The sequence below is a fragment of the Besnoitia besnoiti genome, chromosome III (assembly GCF_002563875.1).
Source record: "Besnoitia besnoiti strain Bb-Ger1 chromosome III, whole genome shotgun sequence".
Taxonomy (NCBI): domain Eukaryota; phylum Apicomplexa; class Conoidasida; order Eucoccidiorida; family Sarcocystidae; genus Besnoitia; species Besnoitia besnoiti.
Window position 1 is genome coordinate 2,661,746 of NC_042358.1, and position 14,229 is coordinate 2,675,974.

Consider the following 14,229-nt stretch of genomic DNA (forward strand, 5'->3'; position numbering starts at 1 on the left):
GTGTCGCGCTCCGTGCCCCTGCGTCTCTTTGACGTCCTCTGTGCAAGCTGTGCTCACTGCGCCTGCTACGGTCGAGTGGAGACCCCCATCGGCAGTCAGGCAGACGATGAAGGATAAAGAGAGACGAAAGCCGACTCCTCCAGCGAGGCGCAGGTGGTCACCGCTGTCACCGTAGAAGCGGCAGACCCCCAGATGGGAACCATTTTCACCTCACTGCTTTCGTGTCAGCCGCCGGAGGGCGAAGTGCCGCACTTGCTGCTTCGTGTCGTCTCATTTCCAGCTCGCCCCCTTCTGCGTAGGGGTACCTACTGCCGATCCCTTGCACTGCGATGCTTCGCAGGCTACTCTCACACTGCGCTCTCAACATGCAGACTGCGATCGACCGTGCCCTGAAACGCCACTCGTCACATTGCTGGCTACAGCATTAGATACATCCTCGGACGGGATTCGCACCGCCATGTCGGCTCACTGCTGCCTTGCTGTTGAGCAGAAGTCAGTCAGCAAAGCTAGTTCACGGCCAGCTAATTCTCTCAATGTGCACAAAGCGAACCAAAGAGCGTCCGGCGATGGAGGCTCTTAGTCCTTCGCTCCTTCGCAGTGTCCTGGGCCGCACTCTCGCTGCTCCGCTGGCAGTGACTCACCAGCGTTTCAAAAGACAGAGCTCCCCTCCCGCTGTGAATTTGCAGAAGACACGTTACACGTTACAAGGCGTATCGCACGCTCTCGGTGGGACTCCTCTGACCATCGCCTCCCGTAAGACGACTTTCCAGCACACAGGGACACTGCGTGAGGGAGCCGCTTGCCAAGTCGCCGTTGCCGACCGCAAGAGGAGGCAAGGAACATCCGGCGAGACATGCAGAGGGAGCAGCGCCCCTCTTTGAATCGGCTGCGCCACACGCCTGTGCCCGCTCCACGCGGAGACACTGCGAGGCGTCCTGGGTCACCGGACTCTCCGCCCTGTGTGCGCTTTCACTTCTTTTTCTTCCCGCCGCCACCTCCCTTCTTGGGGCCTGCGTTCTTCACCGATTTGACGCCCTTCGACTTGACGGCGCCCGCCAGCTGGAGCCTGTCCTCGCGCTCCTTCTCGATGAGTCGAGAGCGGTCGTCTAGACAGTCCTCTCGCCACCGTTCCCAAACCACGCGGACGACGGTGCGCATGTCCCAGCCAGGCACGCTGCCGCGGACGACCAAGAGGTTCTGCTTCGGATTGAAGCCCAGCACCCGTAGATTTCGGACTGTCGCGTACTTTGCTTTATCGCGACCTGGCATGCGCGTGCCTGGAAGCACGCGCCCCGGATCGGTGCCGGCGCCGACCGAGCCCGAGCCGCGGTGGTGCGTCGACCCATGGGTCATCGGTCCCCTACAGAAGGGACAGCGCCACACGCAAGAAAACCCCCCGTGCGCTGAGCCGAATGGGAGCCAAGGAAACTGCAACGCAGAGGGGGGGACAGGGCCCCCGAGAAGTAGGTGGAAAGGCGGTGCCCGCGGCGGCGGAGCCAGGAAAACAGGGCTCCCACCGAAGAGACAAACACACCTAGGGGCGGGGGGCATGGCGTCGAACCCGACAGGGACAGGCGCGCGCACGTCCCCTCAAGGCAGGCAGGAAGACGGCGCGGCACCTGCAGAGAAGGAAAGGCAGCGGGGCGGCCGCGTGCGCCTCGTGGCTCGCTGAGGGCGGCCCAAATGCGGCGTACCTGTTGAAGCCGAAGCGGGTCACGGTGCCTTGGAAACCTTTGCCTTTTTTCAGCGCGCGGACGTGGACGCGCTTTGCCCCCATGAGAGACGAAACGTCGAGAATCTGACCCAGAATGAACTCGTTGGGGGGGCGGACAGTCACCGTGGCTGTCTCGAAGCCCGTCGCGCCGACGCGCTGCAGCTTGCCGAGCGTCGGGCGCCGCACGAAGAGCCGCCGCCGCTTCGGCATGTCTGAGAAAAGCGCGGAGCCGCGAAGAAATTAGGCGCAGGCGACAGGCGAACATTCACGACGTGAAGAAAACGACGCCACGAGAGGAGAGGAGGACAACAGAGACAGAACGGAAAGGGGACAGCGACACGAGGCGGAGGCGCATCATGTGGAAGGGAGACATGCCAAGAAAAAAAGTGGCCGGAAGGAAATCGTGCAGCAGTAACTCGACACAGAAGGAGGGGAGGAGGCGGGGGAAGGGGGGATGAAAGAGTGGACTCCAAGGCATCAGAGAGACGAGAGGGAAGGAGAGCCTTGGAGCAAAATAAAACAGCGCAGCAAGAAACGCGCGAACTACTGAACACGTCGAGAATCCAAGATAGAAATACAGACAAGAAAGACACACACAACACACAACACAGGCTTGAGAGAACGACGGAACGGGAAAGGGGACGCGTTGCCGGCTCCAACCGCCAGCCAGGTTTGGAGCGAAGTCACGAGTCGCGACGCTCAGACGCACCATACGAGACGACGGCTTTGCCGTATTCTAGAAACTGAACTATCGTCGCCGGTAGGACCTGAAGCAGTGTGACTGGCTCCGCTTGGCCGTCGGGCGAAAAGCAGGCAGTCATGTCAATCTTCCGCGCCAGCAGTTCAATCTGCAGACACGGAAGGTTTCGCAAACCGCAACGCTGCGTTGACGGCGACTGCCGAGAGCCCACGAGGCCGCAGGCAGACGAGGGAGATATCCGCGAAAGAGCCCCTCGAAACCCCACGCGCCTGACTAGACGGCAGACGCAGGACAGACAGAAAGCGACGACCCTCCCAAGCGCGCGCCTCGACTCGATTTTCGCACTGAAGGCAACCGCACAGAAATGCCTCCGAGCACGAGTTTCCTCAACGTGTACCGGTTAAAGAAGGTGCTCGACACAGGGTCGCTTGCTTCCTCGCGACCCGCGCCGCAGACGGTTGAGGCCGCGCGGCGCCGCCGGCGGAGACTCGGCCTAAACGATCATTTCCAATTGCACTGTTCTTTCGCGTTCTGCCTTTTCTTCCTGGCTCCTCTCCCTTCCACCCTTCGCGCGCCTCGCTGAGCTGCGACTCCTCACTTAGCTGCCTCCCGCTGGCTAGTGCCCCTCTCGCCACTGCAGCGTCTGACGCCTGCTGAGTCGCTTGTTACCTCCGGCTTCTGGTCAGGCCAGCGGATATCGAGCAGGTAGTCGCGCGGGTCGTCGGGCGAGCGCAGACCCACGTACTGAAGCGAAGACACAGCAAACGCGGAGAGAAAACTGAAATGGCTGCCCGCTGCGCCTTGCGAAGACACGAGAGACAGGACGGGGGCGTGAGCGTCGGTTTTCACAGGTGCGCTGGATACCACTATACTTTGCACACTTAACGTGATGGCAGCAAGAAGCACAAGAGAACTGGGATCCGGTAAAAACACCCCTTGGAGACCGAAGCCAGGAGTCTAACTCGTAGTGTAACATCCTCAGAAAGAGGAAACGCAGAAGCCTGGCACGCAGGCTGCTCGCCTGCAGAAGGGGAGTTCTCACTCACGATGCACTCGTACCCACGGCCGCAAGCGAGTGCAGAAGAGAGCGCATCTAAGCACGGTTTTGACGCACGCACGCAGAGAGAGAAGACCGACCGAGAGGGGAGAGGCGCCTACCTTTTTAACCATGCGAAGCGCAGTGCTTGCTCCTGCGCCGCGCTCGCCGCTCAAGGGGTCCCCCCAGCCCTCAGGCTGACTCGGCGCCAAGCCGGCCGGGTCGACCCCCTCTCTCGCGAAACCAGTTTCGGAGGCAAAAGAATGGAGTGGAGACGCCGGGGGGCAGGCGCCGAGAGACGAAAGCGACGAGGTCAGGAAGGAAGACGAAGCGAATGGGAACGCTCTGTCGCTTGCCGCGAGCCCAGCCGTCGGCGTCCGGTCTCGCCGGCTCGCGAATTCCCAGGGCAGAAGACTCGTCTCGCCCGACAGGAACGAGCTCCTGCGCGTAGACACGAAAGAAGCGAAGCCCGCGCGAGGGGAAAAAGAGAGATTCGCAGCGGCAAAGAGGCGCGGCGAGGCGAAGGAAGCCGCGAGGCAGGGAGAGGAGGCGTGCGGCGGCGCGGAGAAGACGGAGAAGAACGAAAACGACGGCAGCACGAAGGACAAGGGAGAAGAAAAGGACGAACGCCGGCAAGCGGAGAAGGGACAGACGTTTCGCTCCCGGAGGAATCTTTCGCGAGTTGTCGCTGAGTCCGCTTCGCTGCATGTCGAGAAAGGGAGACGCACGGGGGGAGCTCTACCGTCACCCGATCCTTCTGCGCCTTCGCCTCCCGCCCCAGCTCTTCTGGCGCGGCTGTCACTGGGCGGAGGAAAGGCGAGGGCATCTGAGGCACGTGGAAGACTAAAGCTGCCAAAGAACCTCCACCCGGGAGAGAGCGCGGGCAGCTGCGCAGATGCATGAACCGCAAAAGGGGCGACACGGAGAGACGGATGGACGGCAGCGTGCGAGACCGCGCAGAGAAGCGAGGACAGCGAGCCGCGAGAATGACGAAGCGTAGCTGCCGCCGGGATAGAGCCCTGGAGCTGGAGAAGACTCGCAGAGAGAGCCAGGAACAGAAAACGAAAAGAGAGAGAACAACAGCGAAGACGTCGGGTGTCTGGTGAGACACCCCCGGGCGCTTTCATGATCTGCACGGTTTCCATACACAAGTGGGATTGTCGCGGCTTTTCGCATTCATTAGAAGCCGAGAGGCTAAAACAAAGACGGCAGTCGCGTCATTCAAGCCTCCTCACTCCTTCCCTGCCTCTCACACCGCAGACTCGCTCCATAGTGCATATTCTATTTCTGCAAGAATGCACGAAGGCAGCTACCCGCAGGTTGGGAGCAACGACGTCAGCGGCCGAGAAGCAGGACTCTTTCCCTCACACGGCAGAAAAAAATCGAACGGCCAGCCAGCCAAGGGAGACTGTCGACTTTGGAATCTCGCGAAACCATAGAAGAGCAGGTTTTTCGGAGAATCGGAAGCAACGCACAGTCTTGTGTCTCCTCGCTCAAGACAGAAGGGCCCGCCACTTCGCGCCGCAGCCTCGACGCACACAGAGGCGAGTGAGAAGTCGAAGAAGAAGCAACAGGAGGGGATCGAGAGAAAACCCTCAGAACCATGAACACATGAGGCAAAGAGAGCAAGGGTTAAAATAATGAGGCCTGTGGACGCGCGGCTTGACGCCATGGCTGACGTGTGTCGCGCACATGTGATTTGTCTCGTCGTCGCATGCGCATGCATCGAATTCACGTGAAACAGCGAAAATGTGTGAAAATGGGTCGATTCCTGTCTCCGCCTCTGCTCCAACCCTCGCCTCGAGGCGACTTCATTATGCAGGAGCTGCTGTAGGACGAGTTCCCCTTTATTCCAGGCGCTTCTTGGCGGCGACGTTTCCACGCGGTGTCGGTTTTTTTCGTCTTTACGTGCACTCGAGGCCTCAAGTTCGCGGATAACGGCAGAGAAAAACACAACGGAGATGGCGAGGAGAGGAAAAAGAGACGTGCAGCGACGCTGAAGAGGCTTGCCAGCCCCGAAGACTCTCCCTGGAGCCGAAGTGGGAGGGGGGCTCGCACAGAGACTCTCTGCGCCCAGAACCGCGGCCGCAGGATATTCCAAAAAACGACATCAAGCAGGGATACAAATAAGAAGAAAGACATCCCGCAACCCCTTTGGCGGAGTTTAAGACCTAGAGAAGAAGAGTTCATTGCTTGTCTCTCTGAAGCCGCGTTCATAGTAGTTTCGTTCCTCTTCTGGTTCTCTCCCTCTTCTTCAGCGTCTTCTTCTCACTGCCCTTTTCCGTCTTCTGCTATCTTCCCTGTCTCTTCTCTCCCGCTTCCTCTCAGTTCAAACTCCTTCGCGGGTCGTAGTCTCTTCGCCTACATTCTCCTGCGCTGCTGCTCCTTCTGTTCTTTTCTCCCTGTTCGCCTGCTCGGCGTCATCGGAGTCCCTTCTCTCTCTCTCCTCTTCTGCTTTTTCCTTTCCTCCTGCGCGGCACTCCATGGCGTCTGCCTTTTCACTTCCACCCTCCCTGGGTAGGGATCCGCAGCGCTCGCAGGCGGCGACGCCCCCCCCTTCGGGCCTGTCTCCTCGCCCGCTCTCGTCGTCGCCGGCTGAGGGCGCACCCGTAGATCCGCAGCCCAAGCCCTGGCCGTTGTCGTGGATGCCTTCTTTCCTGACGGAGAATCCTCTCTTCAACGCGGGTTTCGGCCTCGCTGTTTTAGGCAAGTCTCCTTCCCCTCGCCTGGCGTTTCGGGACCCGTGGCACGTCTCTCTTTCTTTCGCGAGCGAGTCGGTGGCGGCGTTCTGAACACGACGTGCTGCGCGCGCCGCGCGCCTTCACTGATCGCCTCCGCTGCAGGCTCGTCCTCTCGTGGCGAAGGCCGTGAGGCGGTGTGTCTCCCCCCCACGCGTGCGTGTTTCGTATTTTCATTGGCGTTCCTGTATTTTCTCCGTTTTTCCGTTCAGGAACCGGCGCAGCTCTGGCGCGCCGCAGTTGGCAGACGGCACAGGCGGTCGCGCGGCGGCAGCTGCTCACCTCGCTGGAGATTCCCGTGCGCGATCCTGCGTACCCATGGGTCATGCAGTGGCTCGTTGCCAGGTCAGCGGCCTTCTCTTCGCTTTTCGGCCCTCGATCTGTGTCATTTCGTGACTTCCTCATCCGTCGGGTCGCAGGGTGATACACGCAGGTGATGCACCTGTTTATCTGCTTTCCGTCGCTCTCTCTCGGCTTGCAGAGGCTGTTTGGCGCACCATCTCGGCGTCTCGACTGAGTACTGCAAAGACAACGCTGGCAACGTTCAGGCCGTCTTCAATTTCATTCCGAGCCCCGGTAGGGCTCTCCACACGCCAGCTGCGATCGCCTTCTCGCTGCATAGGAGGCGGAATCGTCAAAGATCCGTCTCGTTGCCGGTTGCCTGTCCGCTGTCGCTCTCATGTGACTCTGCTCTCGCCTGGCTGAAACGTTCCTGCCTGAGGATCGAAAGTTGTGGTACCTGGAATGTTGACGTAAACCCTAAACCCTGCAGTGCGTGCGCGGCGCGACCGGCGGCGTTTCTCGACTCTCTGGTTTCTTCCGTTTCCTCCTTCATCTTCTCGTGTGAGCCGATGCGGTTTGCTCTTGTTGGAGCATACACAAGGCGCGTTTTTCGTTTCCTTTTTCTCGACTTTTTCGCTTCCTCTCAGCTCTCCAAGAGGTGCGCAGCTCGCTCTCCGCGCTCCCCTTAGTCGGTTGAGTTCTGCGGGTTTGTTCTTTTGTTGGCTGGTGGGCTCGCAGGCCGGCACGTGATGCGCTACAAACACGCCTTCCTCGTCATCGAGCGCACGCGATCGGGCGAGACGATGGACTTTCAGACGGGCACGCCCTGGGAGACGCTGACGCTGCAGACGCTCGCCCTCCAGCGCCACGTCATCCACGAAATCGTGCGTTTTCAAAGCAGCGAGCCTGCGGACGAGCCTTCTGCCTCAGCAGAGTGCTGCGCCGTGGCTGGCTGCGGCGGGGGAGGGGGGAAGGCGGGGATGGAGCTGCGGAACGAGGCTTGGCGCCACCAGACGGCTTTCAGGTCTCTCACGAGACTCCATCCACTCGCAACGGGAGCGGAAACCTGCCTCCTCACCCTATCTCTATTTATGCTCGCAACTCTGTAGGTGAGAAGATGCCGGCTATCCGTGTGTTTTCTTGCGAATGTGTCAACGCTTGCTGCAGCTTGAAGAGGCTCGTCGCATCGCGCTCGAAAAGGAGGAAGGGAAGACCGTCGTATTCCGAAGGTGCGGACCGCCTTCGCCCCCCGTCGTGCCTCAGGGCGAGAGTCCCGCCGAGGTCGCCGGCTTGTAGATGTGTCGCCGAAGTCTACGTTGGGACGCCGAGGACTAACCAACTTTTGTTCGAAATGTCTACAGTCCCGTTCCTTTTCATCGTCTCGCGTGAGGCTGTGTCTTCTGCCTCGTGCGCGCATGACGGGCGAGCCGCGGAAGGAACAGAACGCGCTGCCGGTGACGGCGTCGCCGCCATGCGAAGAGTGACAGGTGGAGTCGGGTGCGCGTGCTTCAGCGCGGTCGTCGACGCGTGGATAGAGCATTTGTTTCGTGCTGCTGCCTCCACCGGCGCACAGAGGGAACACCTGCCTCCCTGTGGAGGCGGGTTCGCGATCTGCTTCGCCTAAGTTTTCGGCGCGCTACCTGAGACCTGAAAGACTTTCATCATCAAAGGCGAATCTCTTGGTGTGAGTGCCTGCGCCCTGGCTCTTTTCAGCGTCGCTTCCGAGTGGAGGCGATACGGCGAGCCCAAGACTGTGCGGCCGTTTGATTCGGTCATCTTGGCTGGTACGTGGCCAGGAGCAGTGCTTCTAACCCTAGCGGCCGTCGCACACCCGAACCAAAGGACTAAGGGATGGCTGGCGCGTCGCTAGAGACAAAAAGCTCTGCTGCTTCGCCTCAGATGTAGATATGGGCGTGTACGAACTGGGACCTCCCTGTTTCTTTATGCCGGGAGGGCTATGTGTGGTAGGCGCACGCTGCGGCGGGAGCGTCGGCGCCTTGCCGACTCACCTCGCGCAGACGCCCAGGGCCAGCCCCCGCCAAAGCCTGCGGGAGTTGTATGTTGACGTGCACTGTAGCTTGTTGTATATGTATGTGTCTATGCGTCTACCCACCTACATGTCTACCTGTAAATGTATGTTCGTCTGTACGTGTGAATGTCTGTATATATGTATTTACATTCGTATGGGTCTCTGAGCTCCTACATTGAGTTGTTGACGAGGAGTGTAAGGTGAATCCTTTGACCTTGATTGTGCGGCCGCGGCTGGAGTGGCGTGACTCCTTGCTGCTTTGGCTCTGCGCCACTTCCGAGCATGCGCAGTTCCGCGTCTTTTTCTTTTTCTCCGCAGACGGCGTGGCTGAGCACGTCTTCGAAGACGTGCAGAGCTTCTTGAAGGCGTCGGACTGGTATCTCGCGCGCGGCATTCCCTACCGAAGAGGTTACCTGCTCCACGGTCCGCCCGGATGTGGCAAAAGCAGCTTTGTCATGGCTCTGGCTGGCAAACTCAAGTATAACATCTGCGTCATGAATGTCGGCGACCCTCTCATGACTGACGACCGGCTTCAGTACCTCCTTGCGTAAGTTGTATACGCCTCCGAACCCGTCGGTGCGGACGCAGCGGCGCTGGCCTGTGTCCTCGAAGCCGATACCTTGATTCGTGCATGTGCGTGTGTGGCTGGTACGGTTCCCTCAAGTGGAAGGTCTGATGACCCCACCGCGTCAGCGTAGACCAAAATATGCAGCGCAATTCTACGCCTCTTCCCTAACGTTGTACCGCATCTGATTCCATCTGCCTTCGGTTATCGGAGACGGTGTTTGTCTGCGGTACTCGCGACGAGCCGCCCTCTGTTTTTGCTTTGGCTTGGCTCGCATCGCCTCTTCACGATGTTCTCTCGTCTTGGCGGCGGCACTGAAGGTCTCGCGTCTGTCGAGATCTCGTTTTTCGGCGATTGGTTGGTCGGTCGCGCCTCTGGTGCCGCAGCCAGGTTTGCGTTTCGAAGGCAGCGGCGCGCGCGCGTCGCCTCGTTGCATGTGCGTTGAGACGCGCGGGCTTCTTTTCTCCCACTGCAGAGGCTGCGGTTTGCGGTTTGTTTCCGTTGGTCAGGACGGTCCCTCCTCAGTCTATTCTGCTTCTCGAGGACATTGACGGCGCGATCCAGCGGTCGGAGACAGTCGCCGGTGGAGGCGTCGCAGAGGACCGCAAGGGCGCGAATCCCTACGGCATGCGCGGCGTGACGTTCAGCGGCCTGTTGAATGCCCTCGATGGAGTGCGTTTCACATTCCCCCGTTGCTACGACCACGTCAGCACATTAGCCACCGCCCGACCGTTGATTACTTGTCCCGACAGGGGCAAATTCCATAAATGCGTAGTCTGACGCAGACTGACACGCTTGCGTCGATTGCGTTGACACATTGTAAAGGGCGTAGACCGCTTGCAGTCGCGCAGCGCCCTCATGAACTTGGGTGCATAGTCGGATAGGGCAGGATATGAGGGCACTTACACGTATGTTAAAACGTGCTGCTGAGTAGATTCTATGCACGAACTCAGGTCGCGGGCGCGGAGCCACGGCGTTTGTACCGAGAGACTCCTGTGCGTTTTTTTTTTCAGGTCGTGGCAACCGAGGAGCGCGTCACGTTCATGACCACCAATCACCCTGAAAGGTGAGACTAGCAGCTTCTGAACGAAATCCTCTCACTGCCTAGCAACTGCGCACGATCTGGACCAGCATCCACACTTTCCCACCCCCGGCAGGCGTGCGCGTGCATCTGTCTGAGCTGCTGGAGTCCCATCTGCCTCAGACGTCACCCCCTGACGCACCCGGACTTCTCACGGGCGACTTTGTAGTACGCCCAACGCCAGAAGTGGCTGCTCCGGGTGACGTCCAAGTACATGAGTGGAAGTTGGGCGAGCGGAATGCGTGCCCAGCCTCGTGGTCTTGGCTTTTTCAAGTTTTAATGACTGCCGGTCGAAGCCTTTATCCCTACGCAGCTCTGCGTAAGGATTCTGGATACGGGGCTCAGTGCTTCACGGCTGCATTGTCATTACGGGAGTATGGCTTCTTTATCCGTATGCGCGCAGACTTCCTGATTCGCTCATTCGCCCGGGTCGCATCGACATCAAGGTTAGAGTTGGATACGCCACCCCGCTACAGCTGCGGAGACAGGTGAGCCGCGGGAGAATCTTGGCAGGCGAATCTCCTCTCTCCGGCTCGTCGGGAAGGCCAGGTGCCTCCCCCACAGCAAGCCGACAGCGTTGAAGAATGCCAGACCAGGTGTTTTATGTGCGGGGTCGACCGATTTTCTGTTTTTCTTATACTACACCTCTGCTGCTGTAAGCGAGCCGTTCGCTGTTTGCAAGATATGGAACGGTGCGCGAGATCTGTCGACATGTGTATATGCGTATCTAGTTGCGTCTAGGCCCACATCTGTATATATGCTAGTTTGTGTATTTCGGCATGCATGCGTAGTTTGTTGTGATCACCGAGGATGGCGCCGTCGTTCAAAGTATGAATCAGCGGAGGCCATACAAACGGATACGCTATGAGTTGCAGCATAACATTAGTCGTATATGAGATGCATGCACGGAGCTCTCAAGGCTTGTTGCAGGCGCAGTTTCTTTCCGTATCGAGACTCTGGCCTTCATCAAGCTCTGTGAAGTGTGTTCGAAGCTCACCAGCACTTCCACAGTTGTTGTGTTTGTTTGCCATGTCAGTTCCTCCGGTTTTTCCCGGGAGAGGAAGAGTCAGCGGACAAGTTTGTGGAGATTCTAGGCGGCATTCAGTTATGTAAGTGAACTCGTCAGCCGTGGCTCCTCTTGCAGCTTAGGACAGGACACTTCCGAGGCGCTTCCCTGTATCAGCGCGTGCACACTTCGCCGCTGAGCCGCTTTTGTTTTCTGTTCTGTTGAATGCCAGTGGTGCGGATTCTCTGAAGTCGTTCATCAAATCGGGACATTTGCCTTTCTAAGAGTGTATATAGTGCGTAGTTCGGCGCAGCGGGGCGTCGCATCTACTGAGCCGGCGACGGGGACCCACTGTGTTATTGCCTGCTGTCCTCTCATGTCTAACGTCTCTTGCCCATTCTCGCAAAATTTGCTTCGGTGATGAAGTTTCATACCAAGCCGCAGGTCGGAGACGCGCTATTGTCCGGTTCGCTAAATAGCTTTTAGTCTGTGCCGAGTGCTAAAGGACAACGAAGGCTCCTACTGGCGTTCTAGATGAGGTTGATGCGCGGGTACCCTGTAGTTTCTAGGCTAAATGCTAGAGCGTTGTGTGGCATTCGTGACTGATGTTTCGAGGAAGGTTAACTGCAGCGTGACGTGTCTCTTTCTTCGGAAAACAGGGTGGTGGCAGGCTTTGTTGTCTCCAGTTTGACGCCGTGGGTTTTTCTCTTGTGTCGCTCTGTTGTTTGCGGCTGCAGCTATGGCGGAGCTCCAAGGATTCTTCCTGTTCTGCAAAGAAAACGTCGCGCAGGCCTTGCATATGGCTGAATCGTGGAGAAAAGCTGATCAAGAAGCCCGCGAGGCGGTGAGGCGGGAACGTGAGGAGGCAAAGAGCGGGAACGGCGCTCCGGCTCGGGAAGGAGAGGAAGGCCTCCCACTCCAGCATGAAACAAAAGGAAATTCACAAGCAGTTCAAGCGTCCGATTCCGCGGCACACGCAGCGGAAACGGAGAAGACTGAGCCTGCCGAGAAGAAGAGTGCAGCATTATCCAACTAGGGAGTCTGGGAAGTCCGACGCGCACACAGACTGTCTGAGCAGCCAGCTATTCCTGCCCAATTTTGAATTTTCGTTTGTCCGTCGGCACCGCAGATGTTTTTCGGGGCCGGTCTGAAGGCAGCCACTGCCTAGATTATTGTTTGGCGCACATGGTTCATCTGATGTCCACTGCTCCCCGCCCCCACCCTCGACGCTGTTCCCCGAATTATCGCCTTACATTGGAGACTTGTCAGCAGGGTAGTGGAGACGGAGTAGTGGCAGCAGCGCGAAAGCAACTGTTGTGCTTCAAGGAAGATTCCGCAGCGGAGGGGTCCTGCTGTGGTATGGCCTGACAAGGGAATGGCTACGCCTTTACATTTCTAAATCTGGCACGCTTGTCATGTAGCGACTGTTGGTGACGAGTGTAAGTCCAAGTTTCTACGGCGATGTGTGGCATGACCACGTTGTAGAGTAGTAGAACTGAGACACGGTTTTTGTTCCAGACGATCCTTGGAGAGCGAACGAGGAGGCGACACCAGAAGGAGCCTCCACAGTATTTCTCCAGAGCACAAACGGGCTTTTATATCCTGCAAGCGTTTTAGCAGCAGAGGTGTGCGGTTTCGGTGTAGTGGTAGTCCGTTCAAGCTATTGCCTCTAGTTTGCGTTTTCCCTGCGAGATAACGGGGGAGGAGGGGGGGGGAAAGCGCAGTCTCTCTTGCGGCTTTGAGCTCGATGTCCACGCTGTATTTTAGGGTCGCCTGGTGGCCTAGACTGTCTGAATGTGCGCACACCAGAATAAAGCGCGTCCGGCGTTTTTTTGTTCGGTTTTCAATACATTTGTCACGTTGCTTTCAATCCGTGACGTTGGGTGGTAGATCATTTGTCTGCCTTAAACATTTGTCATCCAGAATCTATGATTGGGAGGACCGCGGGGACTCGCTTTTGCGTGACGCAGAGCACTTAGATGCTTTACCTCAGGTGCGTGTAGTAGCGCACTGAATAGAGTTCAGAGTGCTGCTGATGCAACGCTGACTGAAGAGCTCGGGCATTATCACACCGCGTCATTCGTCCCTGCTGCATTCACCATCGCAGAACGCCCAGTCCGCGATACTGGCTCACAGTAGACTGTCACGCATTACGTAACACCGTTTCCGTCTTTTCCGTTTAGTGTCAGTAGCAAAAGGTGCGGTGGTCGCTCGAGCCGGGCCTGCCACGTCTGGGCGATTCGGCGGAGCCCTTTCCTGATCTTCCAGAACGTGTTCACGGACCCCGGGGCATCGTTCGCCGCGGCAGTTTGACAGGCGTGCCTGGCAGCGCCAAGTTTCCAGTTGAAGCAGATCATCCGGGAAGTGGTACGACATAGCTTGTGCGTTGTACGGCGGCGGAGTGTTTTTCCTTCCCCGTGCCGTCAAACATTGCGCATACGCAGTAGTGAGGCCGGCCTTGAGCTGCAGAAAAGGCTGGTCGACATAAGATGCGTAGCTGAAATGCACTTTGTCCGACTTCGTTAGGATTTCCACCGCTCATCATAATACCTGAAATAAGCTCTGTTTGTACAACAATGCAGCAATATCTCGCCTTTTATGTGCTTCTGCGTGCAACTGGATCTTTTTCCGAAATGTCTTGTGCCGCGCTGATGTCGCTGCGAATGGCATTCAGCATCTTAGTACTTATCGCGAAGCAATTGGTACCTTTTGCCATGGGGCGACACCTTCGGCAAACAACGTCGGCATCTTAGACGGTGCAACGCAAATCCATCTGCGAAATGATCGTGACACCACTCAGAATGAAGTCTAAGGAGCAGCAAGACACTGACTTTTTTTACTGGGTGAAGCCGCCCCACATGACAAGAAAAGCCGAGGGAGGGCAGCCCCAGAGAGGAAAGCCCCTCGACGCCACTATCAACGCAGCCGTGAGCAGGCGTGGAGGTGAGAGGGCCCTGTGGGGTGCTCTGCCGAGAACGTCCGAGAGGATTCTCCGGATGAGTGACGCTGGTGCACCTGTGAAAAAGTAGGGCCGTCTAGAGGTTGAAGGAGAGGTCAGGATGGGCGTCGTTTACTGGG

General features: G+C 58.0%; 2 protein-coding genes across 2 annotated transcripts; one reads left to right on the forward strand and one right to left on the reverse strand.

Annotated features, from left to right (window-relative positions):
- Nucleotides 1–969: 969 nt before the first annotated feature.
- On the reverse strand, nt 970–4,351 carry BESB_046680 (putative 50S ribosomal protein L3; the record flags this gene model as incomplete). Its single annotated transcript, XM_029363119.1, has 6 exons — nt 970–1,360; nt 1,695–1,926; nt 2,424–2,562; nt 3,084–3,158; nt 3,573–3,891; nt 4,179–4,351. The coding sequence occupies 6 exons, from the start codon at nt 4,349–4,351 to the stop codon at nt 970–972; spliced, it is 1,329 nt and encodes a 442-aa protein (XP_029220485.1).
- Nucleotides 4,352–5,933: 1,582 nt separating this feature from the next.
- Nucleotides 5,934–12,187, forward strand: BESB_046690 (putative BCS1 family; the record flags this gene model as incomplete). The annotated part of the gene is made up of 12 exons (XM_029363120.1): nt 5,934–5,967; nt 6,401–6,533; nt 6,670–6,764; nt 7,209–7,354; nt 7,638–7,699; nt 8,184–8,254; nt 8,818–9,046; nt 9,574–9,736; nt 10,078–10,130; nt 10,549–10,633; nt 11,182–11,254; nt 11,889–12,187. The coding sequence occupies 12 exons, from the start codon at nt 5,934–5,936 to the stop codon at nt 12,185–12,187; spliced, it is 1,443 nt and encodes a 480-aa protein (XP_029220486.1).
- Nucleotides 12,188–14,229: the final 2,042 nt, after the last annotated feature.